We start from the raw sequence: 20,059 nt of genomic DNA on the forward strand, positions 1-20,059 counted from the left end.
AATAATAATACATTTATTATTATATTTTGGGGCTTGAACAGTGACTTTCTCTACACTATGTGGAATGACATAGATGTATTGTTATTATTATTACTATTATTATGGTCGTTATTACCAGTACTGTTCATCTAATCTATCAGTAATCAACAGTACATGGTCCAGATTGAAGCGTATAAAAGCCACTGGCTATGCTGTATATCACAGGGTTCCCACACCTTGGTTGACATCAAATTCAAGAACATTTCAAGGGTTTTCCAGGACCAATTCTCTAAAACTCATGAACTGAATGTGCTGACACAGTTTAAGATGGACAAGCCAGTTTTTTGTCATTTCTTTGGGTAACTTTACTCACTCATTGCTCTGCATGGAATCTCACGTCCACAGCGGAGAGAGACGGTGTCCACGTCGACCTTGTCTCCGTACATCAAGCAGCGCAGGGCATGAAACAGCAGGTGGCGTCGTCACAGACAAGGGAGACATTTTACCTCAATATCAACTTGTTTCTTGCACAAAATTCACAAGATTCAAATCCAAGGAGCCCTGAAATCACCTCCAGATACAAACAAAGAGTTTTTTTTTTAACTTTATACATTTGTTATAAAACCCATTGTTTCAAAACTGCACAAAATTCAACGTCACATTTCATTTTCTTCATGCTCTGAATAGAAATCCACTGCCTCGTAACCAGGGAAGAAGGAATAAATCTTGTATTTTTCAACTTAATGAGAAAACAACTATTTCTCCTGCTTATTACTCATTTTTTAACACGAGGGGGAAAGAGTAAAGGCACGTCGGCCTCTGTGACAAATAAGGACAAATGTGTTTATTTTCACAAAAAAGAAACACAACATTTTCTGATATGAAATTTGAAGAGCGTAGTTTAAAAAATAAAAGGTAAAATTGTGCGACTCACCACTGTTTCATGGAATCTATGGTTTGTATGGACAGAAATGTTGTGTCCGTGTGTGTGTGTGTGTGTGTGTGTGTGGACCGAGTCACCAGGACTGTCTGTACAGTAACATTTACAGAATGAGCAAAAAAACACTGTCATAATACTGAGAAAAACACACGTCACCATTAAAAAACACATACAGACTGTTAGAATAAAGTTAATGGAAAAAAAGAAGGAATATCGTCCCTGTACAGAAGATTATGGCAAGAGACACAGAAGGGAATGAAAGCAGATATAATACATAAACACATGTTGTTGAGAGGGATGGAGAAAATGAAAGTGGAACAAAATAATAGGAGATTTAACGTGTTTAAGGGTTTAAGAGACACAGCGACTTTCTATTTCAGAAAAGTTTACAGTGACACGCAAACTGCAACTAACCATTATCATCATCATCGAATAATCGAGTATTTGTTTGGTCCATTAAATATTGTGGTGATCGCTGTTTCTCAAACTGGAAATGATGATATTCTCAGATGTCTCATTTTTAATCATTTCTTTGTCAAATGGAGAAAAGAAACCAGAAAATATTCACATTGAAGCAGCTGAAGAACTGAAATGATCGATTATCAAAATAGTAAATCAATTGTTGCAGCCCTAGTGACGTATGATGGTTTAACAACATAATAAATCAGGTCTTTACTCAGCCAATGTGATGAATTGTGATGATCTTCACCTGAATTATTAAAAAAACCTGCTCCAAATGCCGTACTCTCATCGTCCGTTGTTTATTATATTCAGTCCACAAACAACCGCATACTGATAAGATGGAGACAATGTAAAGACAGAGGACGGCACGTGGAGCGCTCCTCTCTCGTTTACTGTCCCTCTCACACTGTGATGAACAGCATCTACGTCACATGACTGAGAGTCGACTTCTGCCGCTGCACGTGATCAAAGCAGCAGAAAAAAAGAGCTCACTTTTCCATGCTCGTCGTTCACAGTGGGGTTTTGTGAGGAGGAGGACGACGACCTCTGACCTCTGACCTCTGTGAAATCTCTGTGGTCCGTACCTGATCTCACCCTCTCACTGTGAGCTGCTGTCACCGGAGCAGCCCGAGGTCGGACACTGGGCCGCTCCGTGCGCCTGGTGAACCTCTTTGACGGCCAGGATGCGTGTGAGCATGCTCTGGAGAGTGGCGCCCTCTAAAGGTTGAGACGTGTACCAGTGTGGACTGTTGGGGTCAGATTGAAATTCAAAGTCAGACAGATGTGTGTTGGGTTAGAGTCATCATAACTTTTATAAGAGGACATTTCCCTTTCCTACGGCAGAATACTCAACATTTTTGATATGAGTTGGTTCATAAAACCTTCACGCAGTGAAAGTGTCATTGGAACCTTGTCGTTTAATTACAGCAGACCTCAGTCATTCACTGTAAAATAACCACAAAGTCCAGATTAAGACATTGTGGATTCTTTGAATTCTCCTTCACATCTTTCCACTGGTCAAGGAAAAGTGAGTGTGAAACACAGTGACACAGCGACAGAAACAGCGTTAACACGTGAAATCCTCTCACCTGTGTGTGTGGACGTTCCGTTCAGGCTGCAGGTAAAAAACGTCAGACCTCTTCTTCGCTGACTCTGGACTGTTGATCAGGAAAAAGGACAGAACTCAAGTGTGACGATGTGTGTGATCCTGTTGTTTTGTGTCCTCATGTCATCACGGTGTCTCAGTATTTTAAACATTTTGATACAAAATATGATTTTCATCGTTATTATTTCAAATCCATGCATCAGAAAGCGTGTCGGGCGCCTCACCATCTGGACAGGTAGAACTCGTAGAGTCTGACGGGACAGTGCAGAGGGTTGGCGACATTCTCCAGAATCTCCAGGTGTCCCTCGCTCTCCGTCGGCCTCTTCCTGAGCCGCTCTACAAACACACCAAACTCAGGATTCCCACACCTCTCAGCTAATCTGCGGATGTTTAGGTGAAGCAGTCTCACCTGTGTCGTCGCGCCGCGCCGCTGCAGAGCCACCGCCGCGGTACTGGAGGTAGAAGACTTTGCCCGCTCGGCTGCAGGGTCGGGAGCAGCGCGTGAAGTTGACGAAGGAGACGTTCTGGTGCTGCTGCAGCGTGTTCAGGTGGAAGGTTTTGGTGAAGAAGAAGAGCAGCGTGTTGAGGAGCACGATGGGCGAGTAGGCGCCGAGCTGCTTACACTCCCACAGGTACGCTTCTTCAACGCGAGAGGAGACGATGTCGCCTGCAGGACGACACAGGAAGTAACTGAGTACAAAAATGGTACATCCTCCGAGTATAACTCCTATAACAACTTGTTTCATTTGTTTCATGCATTTAATTGATTTGTGTGGTTCTATACTGTTTTTCTTCTTCTGGGTTTATTTGTTAACTTCACTTCATTTTATTTTGTTGTACAAATATTCTCTAGTTTCTGTCAAAAATCAAGAAAATAAACAACAGAATAGATGATGAAAATAAATCGTTAGCTGCAGCCCTAAATCCTACACACACACACATACAGATATAGATGTGACTTTGGGTCAAAGGTCGTACCGCTCTGTAGTAATTTGGGCTTCCAGTTTTGCAGCATTCCACTGATCTCAGTGGCAAACTGAACGTAGAGCTCGTCGGTGAAGATGTTCTCTATCCGTCCCTTCATGAACAGATACTGAGGACAGAAGACAGAGGACAGAGAAGTCACTATGAGGGGAACACAGAGATATAAAGAATCTGTGTGTGTGTGTGTGTGTGTGTGTGGACCTGCTGTATCCCCAGACAGAGGTAGAAGATGCTGTCCGGGCTGTAAGTCTCTCCGTTGGGCCGCCGCACTTCACTGATGAAGCGAGACAGAGCAAAGCTCAGCTCAGCAGAGTCACACTGAAGGATGTCTTCTTTAATGTCCATCTGATTGGCTGCAGGTGCAGAGAATGTAAAACACAATGACGATAGGATCAGATGAAACAAACAATAAAATAGAATAAAACAAGTGTCTCACACTCTGGCGGTAGTGTGTTGCGTTGTTGGACCCAGCTCTTCCAGGCTTTAACACCATACAGGTGGTTGAGTTTGGCTCCGGGTGGAATCTCCACTGCACTGCGCTCCACAGACACGTTCCGCCTTCGTCCCTGGATGAACACAAACACAATGAGAACTGTGTAACAAGCCTTTGTGTGAAATGAAGGCATTTGGACTCGTAGAGGAGACAAACCCGTTTCCTGCTGGATGAACCCTCTCTGGCTCTCTTCACTCCTCGCTTTGGAGCCGAGGACTTCTGAGCAACTGGTTCTGCAAACACACACACACACACACGTTCAAATGTTAAATATGTTTGGGTGTTTTTAAACATGCTTTAAACAAAGCACCTACACATGTGACATCATCACATCTCACCAGACGGGAAGTCAGTCTCCAGGTCCATCATCGGAGACAGTGGAGGTTGAGGCTCAGCGCTGGTGGTAGGCGGTGGTTCCGTTGCCATTGTGGTGTCTGACTGTGTGTCAGGTTGTGAGTCAGGCTGAGTGTCTGGCTGTCTCTCTGATTGTGAGTCAGGCTGAGTGTCAGGATGTGAGTCTGATTGTGCGTCTGGCTGGGACTCTAGCCGTGTGTCTGGCTGTTTGTCAGGTTGTGAGTCTTGCTGCGTCTCTGTTTGTGCGTCTTGCTGTGTGTCTGCGTGTGTCTCTGGCTGTGTGTCAGGTTGTGCGTCAACAGTCTCTGTGCTCGTCTCTAAACTTGCAGTCAAAGGCAGATGAGCGTCCGCTGCTTTTTGCTGAGCGTCCTCGTCTTCACACATCTTCACTTGAGACTGCGTGTCTCGACTGCAGCTGCTCTGGTCTGCAGCAGAAACACAAAGAATTAACACACACACACAAACAAACTGCAATGGTGTTTGTGTTCATGCTTTGCTTGTGTGTGATTAAAGATGTGGAACAAAAATCACCTGCACTAACAACAGGCTGAGCATTCAGCTTCACTTCATCCACAGCCAGAGGCTCAGACTGCACAGCTGCATCTTTCATGTCCTTGTTTTGTGGCGGTGCAACCAAGGGCACAGGAAACTGGATAAAAAAAGACAGAACATTTCATTTGCATTTGCAGTATTTGAATGAGTATGATTGTGAAGTTCTGGGACGTACAGGCATGGGCAGGGCCACGGGTACTGGCGTGTGTTGGGAGTACATGTTCATAGGCACTGGGATGAAGACTGGGACTGGGACCGGAACCATCACCACCTTCACTTTCTCCTCTCTCTCCGAGGAAGTCGCTGAGATCAGAGGGGAAAGAAAGAAAAGACACGGACAATTAGAGAGCAGAAAAAGACACTAATCATTTTTGAAGAAATGTATTTTAGGCGAATTCAACACAATATAAAACACATTTTTGTGTGCATTTCATTACTTAAATATTGTTTTAACAGTGCCGCGTGACAGACAACTCAAACACATCACCAAATGTCTTCAAACTCATAACAATGTTCTTGTCGCTATTTTTGACTCTGCAAAAAGTCAATATTGTTGTGAAAATGACACCATTCCCACCTCTCTGCAAATAAATGCCTGATTTGTTTGTGTTTGTTTTGCATGTTACGAGTTTGCATCACAAACCGTCACTCACTTGTTTCTTGAGCTACTGATTTCAAGCTTATTTTCAGGTCTTCTGAGAATAAATGTGACAAAAACACCTTAAAAAAAAAACAAGTCGCCCCAAATGCTTTGTGAAAATGTTAATTTATTGACATATTCAAGAACAAAGGCCAGGAACATTTCAGGTGTTGACAATATAAAATGATTGAAACAGAAACAATCTGATCTAAGAAAACTTTAAATATTAAGTGAAATGTGGACGTAAAGTAGAGGTAAAAACATCATGTCAACCAACCCGCGTCTGTATTTAGGTTCATCTGGGAATTTAACCTTTAACTTATAATAAATTTAGTGTAACATAAACACAGTGAACAATGGTCAAAATAACAAGATTTGTTCAGTTGTTTTTTGTTAAGTTCAGTGTGGGTGACAGGTTGATTGGTTTATTAAACCACACTATTACACAGTTACAAGGCGTCAGATGGTCATTATGGCACTGAATCACTACTCTGACTCCAATCAAAACAAAACTCAAACAACCTTAGAGATATTGTCCCCGTGTTTGGTAGAGTCACATTTATATAACTGATCAATAATCACATTCATTTTGATCTGCTGTTTCCTTTAGTCTAATAAACGTATTTAATCAATAATAGTAGTTAGAATAATGTTTTCTCATGCCATGTTAGAGCTGCTGTTGTGGTCATCTTTACCTATTTAATATTTAATAGTGAGTCACCATTAATGTTACAGGAACATTCATTCTGCTCTGCTGGATTTTGTCATTAAATACATTTTAAATAACTGGTTATTTTTCTGAGTTTAAAGTGGAACAATGGAGCAGAACTCAAATAACTTTGTCTCGCAGTCATTTCCTGAATACATTCTGGCCGTTTAAAAATTCACAGAGCAACAAATTACTGGGACATTGATGACAAACAAATGAAACACATGTTTATGTACTGTGACACACTGAGGTCAATGTTCCTCACACAGGCTACGACAGTCTGTCGAGGTCGGGCATCAGACGTCACGCAATCCCGTCATCAAACACTGCAAAGCAACGCCATATTGGCAGGAAGCAGCGCTGCTCAAATTCATAGATATAACTACATGGACAAAAGTATTTGGACACACCTGTTAAGTATTGAATTCAGGTATTTGGTCCATTTTCTCCAGTGAAGGACAACCTTAACACTTTCATTTTGGACAATGCTTCCAACTTCCCAAAACGGTTTGAGGAGGACCCTTTTCTTTTGCCGCAGTGCACAAAGCAAGGACTATAACGACATGGTTTGAGTTTGGTGTGGAAGAACTTGACTGACCAACACAGAACCCTGACCTCAACCCCATCGAGCACCTTTGGGATGAACTGGAACAGAGATTGTGAGCCAGAACCTTCTCGTCCAACCTCGTAAATGCTCTACAGAATGAATGGGCTCAAATTCACCACAGAAGCACTTCAAAGTCTTGAGGGAAGTCTTCCAAGAAGTGTGGAAGCTGTCACAGCTGCGACAGGGGGACCAGCTCCATGTTAAAGTACTGGATTTTGGCACTTTTCCACTACACAGTCGCACGTTGTTGCTTTTCCATTAGCGATGATACCGGGTGCTTTTTTTTTAGTAGAGGTTGCAAGCGAACTGAGCCGGTACTATGTGTGACATCATCAGATGACCATGCAGTGGAAAAGCGCCGTTTGTATACATCCTTACGATCACTGATGGTGGAATTATCAGGCATCCAAATACTTTTGTCCATACAGAGTACACTGTATATTTACCAGGCAACTTCCTCTCTTCACCGGCTGCTTTTATCAAAAGTGAAGATCACCAAAGATACTGAGGACAGCAGCGGTGGATCACTCAGAGTGATGGGAATCCACAGGCACTGGATTCTGCTTGTGTAGCGATCACTTCTCCTCAGGGGTTAAGGGGAAACATAACTTGTTATTGATGTGAAAGTGTGCGCCTGTACTAAAATGTAAAGCCGTACTGTATTTTCAGACATTTATAAAACCTCGTCTCTGTTTGACAAAGTGAGGGACAAGGTTTCCACTTAACGCCAATGCTAATTCACTTAAATATCCTGTTTATTTCACAGGCTTTTATTGCGATGTGCAAGTGTAAGTGTAAAGTTGGTGAGACAGTTGAGGAAGGATCATGAAGCAGGTTTCCATACATGTGAAAAGTCTGTCAGGATATACTGTTCATTCTCTGTGGAGTTAAAGTGCACAGCAAACTCTTAAAGCTTCATTGTTCACTTGCTAACATGGCGTGTGAGCAGAGTCACGTGACTTCTGGAGCTCTGTAGGTCGAGATGGTCAGTAAATAACTAGGAGGAGAGTCAGATGTTGCACCTGATTTTTTAAAGCCGTGTCACAAACACGTGTACGCCGACGTCATCACCAGAGCAACATGTGATCATGTCTGAACATAAATACTCTTAAAGATGCTGTCAGTGAAATACTTGTGATGTAGAGTGTTTGGTCAGTGACATGTTTTCTTAGCTCTGCAAGTAAACCGAGGGAGAAACTTTGAGTCACCCACATCCATTCATCCAATCAGGAGGCCGAACTGCACAAAGAGGCGGTCCTCTCCTCACCCAATATGTTCATGAGGGGATGTAATGAAGAAGGAGGGGATTCTAATAGCAGCAACGGACATCTAAGTCAAAAGACTAAAGAAATCACTGACAGCGACTTATCTGCAAAGAGAGTAAAGTTTGTTGTTAATCCTGAAGCAGTGCGGGTCTGAACATGAGCAGTGAAACCTGTAGCTTGTTGCTCTTGGTCCAGGTTTAGGATGGAAGACGACCTCTCATGAACGCAGATCAGGAGGCTGCGCAGAGAAAAACAGAGTTACACTCAATCCTCTGAAGTCCACTGTGGAATTTTCTTGAAAAAAAAACAAAAACACAATTACTGAAATAATCTTTAGCTAAAGCTACACAAAATGACATGTGAAACATTCAAAAAGTTTTGTTTATTATCACTAAGTTAAGGTGTTATGTAGAAGGCTCACCTTATGTTTCCAGTTCGGGGGCACTTTTGTAGATCAGTCTGGTGTGGTAGAGTTCAAAACAGGGCACAGGACAGAGGCTGGGTTCTCCTGAACATGTCTTACAGTAATATGAAGTTTGCCAACCCGCTGTCCCACATTTCTGCTCACAGTCCATGGTTTCAGAGTGCCCCTCCTCTTTTCTCTCCCCATCCTTCCCATCAGGCACTTCCTCTTCTATTTTTTTCTCTGGCTCCTCCACTTTCTCCAGCTTCCTCTTCTTCCTCTGCTCCTCCTCTTCCTGCACCCTCTTCCTCTTGTAGTGCGAGCAGACTCTGCAGTCAGAGTCGCCCTCTCTCACGGCGAGGAAATGGCGTCCGCTTAGGCGCGCCGGCACGCCGTTACATGGCCGAGTATCTTCCTGAGGTTTTGGTGACAGCCCTGGGGATGTGGATGCTTCAGTGGATGGTAGAATGATGCTATCTAGCAGAGCTGGTGCAATTATTGAATCAGCTAATTGTGAACAACCAAAAAAAAAATGAATGAATGATGAATGATTGTGTCAAATAATCTACAAAAAATCCTGGTTTTATATTGTTTTAATGCTGTTAATAAGCATTTTGCATTTCCTTGAGTTACATGAGTCACTGCCTGAAGAAGCACTGCTTCTTATTTCAGAGTTATTTAAACTAGGTCACATATTATTATTGTCGCCAGTGCTGGCTGTAGCATAAACTGATGTCAGTTATTGACAAATCCTGATTTTTTTACTAACTAAAGATCAAAATTATTTAGCAAATATTGTAATCTACTTTTCACTCATCTGATCTTTAGCATCAGAAAACACATCAACGTAAGAAAGACACTTAAACAGGTTTGAAATGTCTGGTATTACAGAGGATTTAAAAGTATTCAGACCCCTTGACATTTTGCATTTTGTGTTTGTTTGAAGTTATTTTTGTCCATAGGTCGACACAACCATAATAATAAAGTAAGTTTACAATATAAACATTAACGCTTCTGTGTGTAGAATTTTGGTGAAATTATGTTCATTTGGCAGAAATTGAAGACGAGGTGAGGTGAGGGCTATTCAGCTGCAACATGCAACTTCACCTATAAATGGTGTATATAGTATAAGTATCTTTGAGCCTAGGTCAGGAAGAGGGAATAAACCCAATCTCTGACCTGAGGCAAACATCCAGGACAAAGCTCGAGGGGCTTCTGGAGAAGACGCTTGTAGTTTTATTTTTTTATTTACAAAAGAAAATTCAAGACTGAAATTGCAGCCAAAAGACTGTTAAAAAATCTGCAAACATTTGGCCGTGGACTGGAATGCAGATTGACGGGCAAAAATTACACATTATAAATAATATATTATGTGTTTAAAGTTAAACCTACAACACAAAGGAGTGACAAATGTTAAGAGGTCTTAATACTGCTGTGCACTTCACTCTCAGGACATGGTTTCATGAATCTAAACTACCAGAACCTTTTTAAAGAGTTTGTTTAAAGTTACCTTCTGATTCAGTGGACGCTGCGGGCAGCTCACACATGCTCTCCTGGTCCACAGTGAAGGGTCGACACAGAACCGACTTGTTCTTCATCTGACGTCGTCGGGGCACAGGCACACGCATGGCATCAGTCTGAGTGCTGGCCTAAAACATCACAAATTATAAATAAGCAAAGGGAAAACTAACTAGATCTGATCTAAATATTCTCCAGAAACACGAGTTGTGAGCAGATCTCAAAATCAGGTTTAAATCAAAGATTACATACGTGGTCAAGGTTCTTGATGTCAGTGCTGGAGTTTGGAAGTGTTCCTGCGTAAGCAGAGGAAAATATAACATATTACAAATATAGCACCGGACAACTCCACTGCTTGAAATCAATGTTAATAAACAACAAAATAAACAGTCATATATTATAATTGATTACTAATTGTAAAGTGGACAATGGTCTCAAAAACAAGTACATTAGCGATGTACTTTTAAAAAAAGCCCATACTAGAGACGTGTGTATACACTGACCAGTCAGAGCAGTATCTGCTGACATACTGGGCTGAGTGACAGAGCCACTGGCCAATGAGATGACACCAGCTATGACAGGATTCATCTCTGAGGAGTGGTATGGCTGGGTTGGAGCTAGAGGACGAGAACAAGAAGGTAATCATACCTCAGATGGAGTGATTACTTATTTTCCTCCGAATATTAAAGATAGTTTGAACCTGATTTGTTTTAAATTTCAGACAAGGGTTTTTAGTTTTCAGTCATTAGTTTTTTTATGCACCCCTGCAAACACTGCAACATCACATTTCCACAAGATATTTTAACCAGCACATAAAGCTGTCCGCATCATGTATAACACAAACTTACCATATGGCGTCTGTGGGGCTTTTTCTGTACCGTTACAGCTGGTGTTTTGGTTTGGCTCAAAATGATAGTGGCAGTACTGTAGGAGGCAGGGCAGGTTACAGAAGTTACGGACTGAACCCAAACACTGCAGCTTCTCTGTCATGTAGCCCTGTTTCCTACAACTGTCACATCTCCCCATCTGGAAAGGAGAAGAGGAAAAGGAACAAGAGGAGGAGATGAAAGACGGATGAGACATACAGGAACACAACTAATGCAGTAAAACTCTTTATTGCATGTGGTGCAGGTGTATACCCTATTTCTGAATTGATACCAGGTCTGCAGTATGATGGTTTAGATGTGATATGGGCGACCTTTGTTTTCTCAATTGCTCAAGACATGTTTGTACTAAGGGAGACAATAAAACCTCATTTCATCTCATCTCTATTATAATGTGAGGCATCCAACTTCCTTACCCCATAGAAGAGTACAGTGTACTGGGACATGCAGTGGGGTTTACAGAATTCCTCAATCTTGCCTCCATAGTGGCTGTGCAGCATCTTGTGGTTGATGCCACAGCAGTAAGAGCAAGGACGCCATGGATGATCCTTGTAACGAACCTTCTGTCCCTGTTTAAAGAGCCGTAGACAGGCTGGAACACAAGATTGACGAGATGTTGTTGTTATTATTATTATTATTATTATTATTATGCTATTTACATTATGGCAATATTAAAATACATTTCCACACAGGTTTATTTTAGCTTTCTGGAAATAACTGCATTTTAAATGGATGTGTAGTTTCTCAAGATTTCAAATCAGCTATATCAAGTCAGTTATCATTAATCAAACATTTGGAGTGGACTCACTTTCACTGCAGAGGACCACGTCCTGTTGGTTGTAGTTGAATATGTCAAACGGCACCTTCTCTTGTTTACAGGACTCGCACTGTGCCAGGATATTTTTCTGGATTTTATACTGTTGAGAGCACGCAACACTGCAGAAGACAGAAATACGACCCTGCGCGAGAGAAAATGGAATCATCATCGTAAGGGTTAGGCTATGCTTACCAACTATGACAGGATTCGATGCAGGTTAGGGAGCTACAACGAAGTTAGGGTTACATATATGACACCTATGCTGCTTACTTGGTGACTATACAGCTGTGGCTTAGTGTTGAACTGGCTGCTGCACTGATGACAGGTCAGTTTCGTGGCGACACCTTGTCCATCTTCTGTCGATTTCTGGGGCAGAGCAGGTGCTCTGGCCTGGTTTTGTCCTGGGACGGTGGGGGAGGACATGGCTGGGTACGGAGGCACTAGTGGGGGTACTGAGGTATGACTGGGATAAGGGCTTGTGTAGGGGGCTGAAGATGAATTGTCCTGAGGGTTTGGCGGGACTGAGCCAGCTCCAGCAGAAAGTCCAGTTTTGGGGCCATCCCTGAGAGAGGAGGTTCCATTGGTCAGGTCTGGGTGAGAGGTCTGCCCGGATTTCTACAAAGATAAGGAAGAGAAAAAAGCATCAGTGTCAACTTCACAAGAGGACACATTTTAAAACCTTCACATACTGCATCACAGGTGCCTTTACCCTGAATAAAGTAACACAGTCATAGGAACAGAAGTTACGGATGGTGCTGTCCACCATGGCCAGGTGATACTGAGGAACAGCTGACACTTTGCAGAGGGAGCATGGGAATGCCGTCCCTAAGGAAGAAAGGTAACACAAACAAATAAATTAAAAGCAGTGTCCACAATCCCCTTGAAATAGGTGTGATACAGAGCCTCAGCTTATGTAGATGTAGAAACAGATAGGGAAAGAACTGTAGCAAATATTGTCATAGACAAGAACCATGAATGCTTTGGGAAAAAATCTCTTTCATAACCAAGCAAAGTGGTATGTCAATCAAATTTAATCATAATCAAATTAGAAATTGAATCAGGAAATCAGCAGTGATGCACAGCCTTTCATCAAAAAGAGTTCAACCTATTCAAAGACAGAGACTTAGAATCTTTGAAGCTTTGACAATACTACAATATTGTTTTTGACATACATTTGGCAAATAACAAAATATGAATAACTCAGGGACATAAGAATAAAAATCGATAAATTAAGTTTTAAATGAATATGCCTTTACTGCCCTTGTGGGAATAATAAAGGATTATCTTATCTTAAATCTTCCTCAGGCTGTCCCTGCACTGCAGCAAAACTGACACAATGACTTACCACTGAGAGTATGTCGTGATGGTCGACTCTTTACCACACAAGCAGATGAACAGTAAAGTTGAACTTTGCCCTTTTGGTCCCTTTCCATGATGGTGGAGGACACCACGACCCTCTTGCGACAGTGGACACACTCGATTGTCTTTCTGCAGCTCTGCACACAAACACAGTTTACATTTGACGCAAATGTAAAGGACACGGAACACCCTCATTTTCAAACTTAAAGACCATAAAAAGGTACCTGTTTGTAGGTGCTGATGCAGGTGGGGCCACAGAAGTGCCGCTCAGTTCTGTCAATCGTGAGTGTCTGACAGGAGCCTGAGTTACTATTACAGTAAAGTCCACAGCCCTCACAGCAGTTCATGGCTAACTGACGAATCTTGCGCCATGTTACAAAACAAGCATCACTACACAGTCTGTGCAGGCGACCTTGATGGGTGACTTCATGCTCAATCTGTCGTGGAGATGGCCAAGAAAGAGTACGATGAGGAAGAGCACAGGCACAGGGAACACAGAACACATCTTTACTTCCTGTGAAAGTCATTAGCCCTTTGAATCTCTTACCTTCCCGGTGACTCTACAGACACTACAAAAAGGTTTCTCCAACTGCCGCTCTGCAGGCTTCTCAGGCACTTTCTCCACTGGCTTCTTCTCCAGCCGCTTGTCAGGAATCTTGTCGTTTTTCTTCTTGTGCCTGAAGACAGACAGACAGAACTGGCCACAAAAGTACAGGTAGGTGTTTTCGTCCGACGGAATCGTGATCATGTCCCGGGGCTGAAGGATTTCCCTACAAAGAGAAAAGCACAAAGGACAAATGAAGTGGCAGAAAATTAGAATAACAACAACAACAACAAAATATGGGATTGCAATAAAAATAAAAGGATGACTAAACATAAATAAGCATTCTAAAAATGACAATGTTTTAATGGAGCACTACTCCCAAGTGAAAACTAAATTATTTCAGTGTTTTCTTCCAGTTTGTAAATTCAACCTACAAACATAATGTATTGAGAGGGTTGCATTAAGTCCATCAATGAAAGCTTAATTTGATGTTCATACTGTTTCAAGTGGAAGAAATTCGTACTTGTTGCACTGGAAACAGATTTTGTTCTTGGCGGCCGGAGGCAGATGTCCAGTTAGACAGACGGTAGAGCAGAAGAGCTGCGTTGAACCTTTTCTTTGGAAAGCTGTTTGGCCTTTCAGCAGAACCTACAACCATTTGCAGAACCATGAAGCAATAATGAGAAGACATTTTCAATCAATATACCCCTAATTGCAATACTTAATTTCGTCATTATAATAATAGGATGTTGTGTTTTTATAAATAACTGTAAGTTTTAGTTGAAGAATACCTTCGAGCAGCCGCTGCAGCGAACACTTCCTGGTACAGCGGGCAGGGGGGGCAGGGGGGGCCGTGGGGGAGCTGGTACCAGAGTGGGTAGTGAAGTTGTGATTTGAGCTGTCGGTCTGACAGGAAGGGAAGCCATCGCTTGTAGGACGGCCCCTCTACCTGGAATAAAAATGGCCGTTGAAGGTGGGGCTGAGATTACCGGTGGCACTAAAGGAAGACAGAAACAAAGGTTAAGGACAAAGAATAATAATAATAATAATAAATTATAAATTCTTTAGTTTTTTAATTACGTTTGCTGTAGGCTGTGCAATTAATCAAAACTTATGTTTCAATTAAGATTATGGCCCCTGACGATTACATAAACAAAAGAATTGAAACAAAACTATTAATACAAAACAGGTGCTTTTATTATGAAAATAACACTTTTAATATTGTAATGGTTGTTGACTTCCTGTCCCCCCAAAATAGAACACAGGCATTCAGTGGAATCCCTGGGTTAAACAAGCAGTGGGAGCAAAGATATATACTATAATATATAGGTGTTTTCTTTAAGTGCAATAAAATCCATTTGTTTCTATTTCAAGTCATTGAGTAATCATTTGAAACAACACACAATAACGTGCAAGACAAACGTTCATCATGCACGGTCATGTTCAGATTTGTTTTACCACCCAGCAGTTGTTTGTCTCTAGTGACCAAAGCAGTTCCAGTCAATTCTTTTTCTAGACTCAAGTAAGATACTTTTGTTGACTTGAAAGGAATTTATTGTACAAAAAAAAAGGCCAAAATTTGATCTTTAATCTGTGAGTATAAACCTACTTTAGGTACTAAGTACTAAACTCCAGAGATTCCATCCCACTGACATCACAACAGAGATTCTCCTGCCAGCTCCCAAGTATAATCTCAGAATAAAGTCAGGGAGCTCATGTGCAAAGGCGGTTAGAGAAACACCAGAGGACTCACGTCCAGACTTCACCTCCGTGTCTGGCTACTGCAGCGTTCAGTGTTCATGTATAAAAATTGTTCAAGTGCCCATCTGTGCCAAATCTAGTTAGACATGGGTAGCATGGAGCCAGTTTCCTCTCGCTAGTCAAATACTCCAATAACACATCTGAATAATGTCTAGACCTCTATGAAAGCAAACTATAAATATTAACAATAATCCTCAAACTAGGTGAGGTGATTCATCCAAGCGACACTGTATGAAAATTCAAAAACAACAGCCGTAGGATTACAAGACAGAAACATCACAAATTAACGTATCAACTCACCAGTAGGGGCCACAAAGGTGTTTGCTCCTCCTACAGAGTAGACAGAGCTGATTCTAAGCTCCTCCTGCAATTATAAAACACAAGAAATATGATTTCTGAGATACAATTTTTGAATGTTATGTGTAAGATTTTGTAAGATTCTTCCCCTCACATACCTCCTGATGCTCCAACTCCTCTTTGACCTGCTTGATGCTACTCTGAGGGAGTAAAGCAGCGTCGTAGCCCTCATCAATGGGCTCATCTTTAATATTTACAGTTGGAGACATTGGGGGATTACTGTACTCTGCTCCAGCTGCAGACCTCTGAAATAATAAGATTCTTTAGAATGAATTACTAAAGATTCAAAAATGACTTTAAAAACATTTTTCCCAAATGCCCACCTCTCCCTCCTGACTGTCTTCTGTATCCTCTCCGTGGTTCAGGATGCCTGTATCTGACAGGAAGGAAGAAAAACATTCAAATAAACAGTGTATCCTTGAACAGTAACTACGCATGCTACAAGCCACCAGGGTCACTTAAGTCAGAAAACCTGCTTGTTGTATAATATATGTATTTTTTCAAATGACGCCACTCATTTTAGTTGAAAAGCTAATTTCAATGCTTAATGTGACAAATGTCACTTAAAAGTCTGAAAAATGGGCAAACTCTGCCTTAAAGATCCAGTGTGTAGCATTTAAGAGGGTTTAAGAGTATTGGCAGACATTGAACATACTTTAAGACTGGTTAGGTTTACGTAGCCCTAGAATGAGCCTATTACATGTACTTTAGGCAAGGGGCCTTCTCTACCGAGGCTGCCATCGTCGATATGTCGTTACAGCAGCCAAATGGCTGTCTGTTTCCTGTTTTGATGCGGAAGCTTATTAAGCAAGCAAAGGAGAACAACTCTGTCCACATAAAACCAATGCATATGCCTACAAAGAAAAGAGAGGAAACAGCAGAGTGTGGGTGAGTGGAAGTGTGTGTCTATCGTTTCTGGCAAGGCCACTTTAGTTCCTTGACATGCTTGGGGTAAAAGGCGAGTGAAGGAGTCCTCAGTCTGTTACACTCTGCAGTCTCACTGTTTAAGGTCACTAGTTCTACTCCCTGAACTCTTACCTCTGCTGTTCTCTGGTGTGGGGTCCTGTGAGGAGTGTGAAGTGTTGGCAGACTCGGTGCTTTCTCCCTTTTCTCGTACCTCCTCCTCCTCTCCTTTGGGTTCAGGGGCAGAGGAATCATCAACACTTGAGTCGTTCCCCTCTTCTGCTTGGATTTGTTGTCTTTTTTTCTTTTCCACATCGACATCCTCCAGGGAACCCACAGGCAAGGCGAAGTGCCAATCCTCATCTTCTTCTTCTGGCCCATACATGGGAAGACCATCCAGTGCATCATCAAATGCTGCACCACCACTTCCACCTCCCTTTTTCCTTCTCATGGCAAACAAAGAGGGTCGGTCAGAAGAAGAGGAAGAAACAGGAGGAAAAGATGGCTCTTCCACTGCCTCTTCCACTGGCTCTTCCATTGGCTCTTCCACTGGCTCTTCCACTGGCTCTTCCATTGGCTCTTCCATTGGCTCTTCCACTGGCTCTTCAATCTTTTCCTCTTGTTTACTGGAATTACTATCATCTTCTTCTTCTTCTTCTTCTTCCTCTTCTTCATCTTCTTCTTCTGCCTGCTGGGGTTCTTCTTTTCCTGACGTTTCATCTACCTCTTTTGTCTCATCCTGACCTCCACTCCTGGAAGAACTGGCAGAACCTCTGGAGGATTCAGCAAAGTCTCCCAGCCCCATGACTTCATCAAACACTCTGGACAGATGCTGCTCATGCTGTGGGAGACAAGAAACAACTTACTTTCCTCCTCTCACACGATTGTACATTCTAATTTGCATATAAGCATTTGCCAGTTTGATTTTCTAAAAGTCCCTTTCCACAGAATCGACATCATCTTGTTACATTGATATTTTTATACATAAACTCCAGAATGAGACAAGAGCAACCTTTATCATATTAGTAAGAGAGGACATAACGGCTACAGTTGTATTCGTATAACATGGAAGAAACACAGTTTTTGGTGAAATTTGTAAAGGATGGAGCTGGCTACTAAAGTTATTTTAAACAAAGCTATAGGAAGCATATTGAATGTAAAAAAAGAGCAGACAAAAACGAACAAGAACATTCAACAAGTCATGAATCTAACAGACGCATCATTTACCCATTGTTTAAGTTTTTTGTAAGTGCACAGAAATATTCAAATTTAAACAAATATGCAGTCTATCCACATTGTAGCAAGACAGCTGAACAAAATATGGGTCGCTGACGTGACATGGCCTTTTTGAGGTCCTAAGTGTCAAACAGAAACAAATGAAAAATCATATTGTCATTTATATTGTTCAAAACGTGCTTTTTTATGTGGCTTTCATGCAATTCCTCACACACTATTCCACAAATTTCAACCAAACATGTAAAAGCTCATGAGGTGTGACTATCCCATGCACAGTTCTCAGGTGAAGAGATTCTTAGTCTCTGCGAAAAAGATTTGATTTATGGACTAAATGATAATCGACAGCCTTGAAACCCTTTTTTTCCTGATTATTTTCATGGAACTTAGTGAGAATTTGTGTGTGACTTCATCACTCACCACAGGTGCAATATTATAAAATCATTATAAAATCAGAAAAGGTCAGAAAACTACTAAAAAAACTAAACTAAACACTAATCAAAACATAAATTTAACCAAAGTTCTAAGTGTTGTGACCCATTTGAAGTTTCAACTACTTCCCTGTATTTAAATATGACAACACTCAATATGAGGCTGCAAAGTAGGCTGGGTTGCGATCATTTTAGACCCTTCTCCATTCATTCATTCATTCATTCATGAAAGAAAGTTCTTTGCAGGTTTGCACACTCTTTGTCACCATCGTTGATCAAAATGCTTAGAAAAGACATAGCACATCATTACAAGTTGAACCACATGTTTAGATACATGCTGTTTTTCCTCAAAACTGTGGAAAGAGTTTCGGGGCAAACTTTTGGGGGAAGAGGAATAATAGGCAGAAGAAGAAACCTGGACAATAACAACAAATGTCTGCTTTGCAACGCAAGGGAAGCACCTTGCCTTCCATTGAACTGCTAAGCAGGCACTAATAATAGGAAGAATAAGCCTGGAGAATAAAAGTCCTGCTCTGGGACTTTCCCTTACATTGCTAAAAAAACACTTAAAAAGCTATTTCCCCAGGTCAGGTAAAAGAAAACCCACAAATATGGCTAAATGTTTTTTTTTTTTTTATCAATTTGAGCCCATGCATTAATGGTGGAAATAAACTCCCACCCGCAGCTGATATAACATCTTACTGTCACTATGTTAAGATCTTTGCTGTTATCAACCTCTTATTTTTATCTGTAATGAAGGTAAAAGGCCTCACATTGTACGGACGCGGAATAAAAATCAATTGAAAACCATCCTTTCATGTGTTTTGGTTTATTTACAGTGAAGGCCAAAAAACAGACACTTCAGTTTCTGCAGTAGTTGCGAGAAAACATGTCATATATATGTGAATGGTGCGAGACAATACTTTATTTCAATAGAATCTCCACTTTTATTGTTCGTATCAGCCCCCCACGGTGCAATATGTACAATATGTGCAATATGTACCGTGTACAACGACCAGCTGCAGCACTAAGTTGCAGTGCCAGATAAAAAGCGACTCTTTACATGTTGAAGAACTGTGTCGAACTATGATGCATTAGTTATTTTCTCGTTTTCAGATGATGTGGCTCTTTATCAGAGCTCGGTGTAGCAACAAGCATTAGCCCTTACGAGCAAAAAAAAAGCTACACAGGGGTTCAGATAGCTAGCTAGCTGGCTGGCTAAGGTTAGCTTAAATATGCACATACCGGCCGGAAGCTGGTCCGCGATAAATGTCGTGTCGCTACAGCGGCGACGTTATAAACGTGATGCGGGCCCGTTGCAGTGATTACACGCGGACAATGTGTGTGTTTTCTTACCTTTAACCGCTTAAGTCTGAATTCTTCAGAGTCCGCCATGTTTTGATATTGCCGCAGACGCCGCGCTTCTCAACGATCCCGTACCTCAGCCAGTACGGGCAAGCCACATTTGCGTGTCTGTGGTCAAAGCAGCCGCCCTTGTGTTCCGAGTGCGCCATTAGTCTCAGTTTTACGGTAATCGCAAAAGTCAAAATTTAGCCCAACTTCTCAAATTCATAGATTCACGCCCAGATTTCGTACATCGGCAGGAATGTGCCACAACACTGAAGAAAACAGATGAAATTGTCCCCATTACCAGTGAATAATCATTAATTAACAATCAGGATCACAATAGTGAACAAATAAACTGAGATTACAATTCTAACGTCAATAGTAAAATAAAGTTTGATGATTATTATTTGAT

The 20,059-nt window shown here is 41.6% G+C and overlaps 1 protein-coding gene across 2 annotated transcripts; it reads right to left on the reverse strand.

Moving 5' to 3' along the window:
- Positions 1-1,505: 1,505 nt before the first annotated feature.
- On the reverse strand, positions 1,506-19,770 carry LOC122783364 (zinc finger MYM-type protein 4-like). Of its 2 annotated transcripts, XM_044048122.1 has the most exons (29): positions 19,657-19,770; positions 16,772-17,477; positions 16,057-16,109; positions 15,832-15,978; positions 15,677-15,740; positions 14,407-14,612; positions 14,139-14,263; positions 13,619-13,841; positions 13,296-13,508; positions 13,058-13,208; positions 12,422-12,537; positions 11,983-12,327; positions 11,704-11,854; positions 11,312-11,487; positions 10,860-11,037; positions 10,515-10,628; positions 10,264-10,307; positions 10,004-10,142; positions 5,045-5,172; positions 4,849-4,966; positions 4,302-4,742; positions 4,120-4,196; positions 3,907-4,036; positions 3,672-3,823; positions 3,465-3,579; positions 2,896-3,153; positions 2,711-2,822; positions 2,470-2,538; positions 1,506-2,127 (listed from the first exon to the last, which is right to left on the reverse strand). In XM_044048122.1, the coding sequence occupies exons 1-29, from the start codon at positions 19,693-19,695 to the stop codon at positions 1,980-1,982; spliced, it is 4,938 nt and encodes a 1,645-aa protein (XP_043904057.1). In that variant the 5' UTR covers positions 19,696-19,770; the 3' UTR covers positions 1,506-1,979. The 2 variants fall into 2 exon arrangements, with proteins under 2 accessions (XP_043904057.1, XP_043904058.1); XM_044048123.1 differs by lacking the exon at positions 10,515-10,628.
- Positions 19,771-20,059: the final 289 nt, after the last annotated feature.

This window comes from Solea senegalensis, linkage group LG16 (assembly GCF_019176455.1).
Source record: "Solea senegalensis isolate Sse05_10M linkage group LG16, IFAPA_SoseM_1, whole genome shotgun sequence".
Taxonomy (NCBI): Eukaryota; Metazoa; Chordata; class Actinopteri; order Pleuronectiformes; family Soleidae; genus Solea; species Solea senegalensis.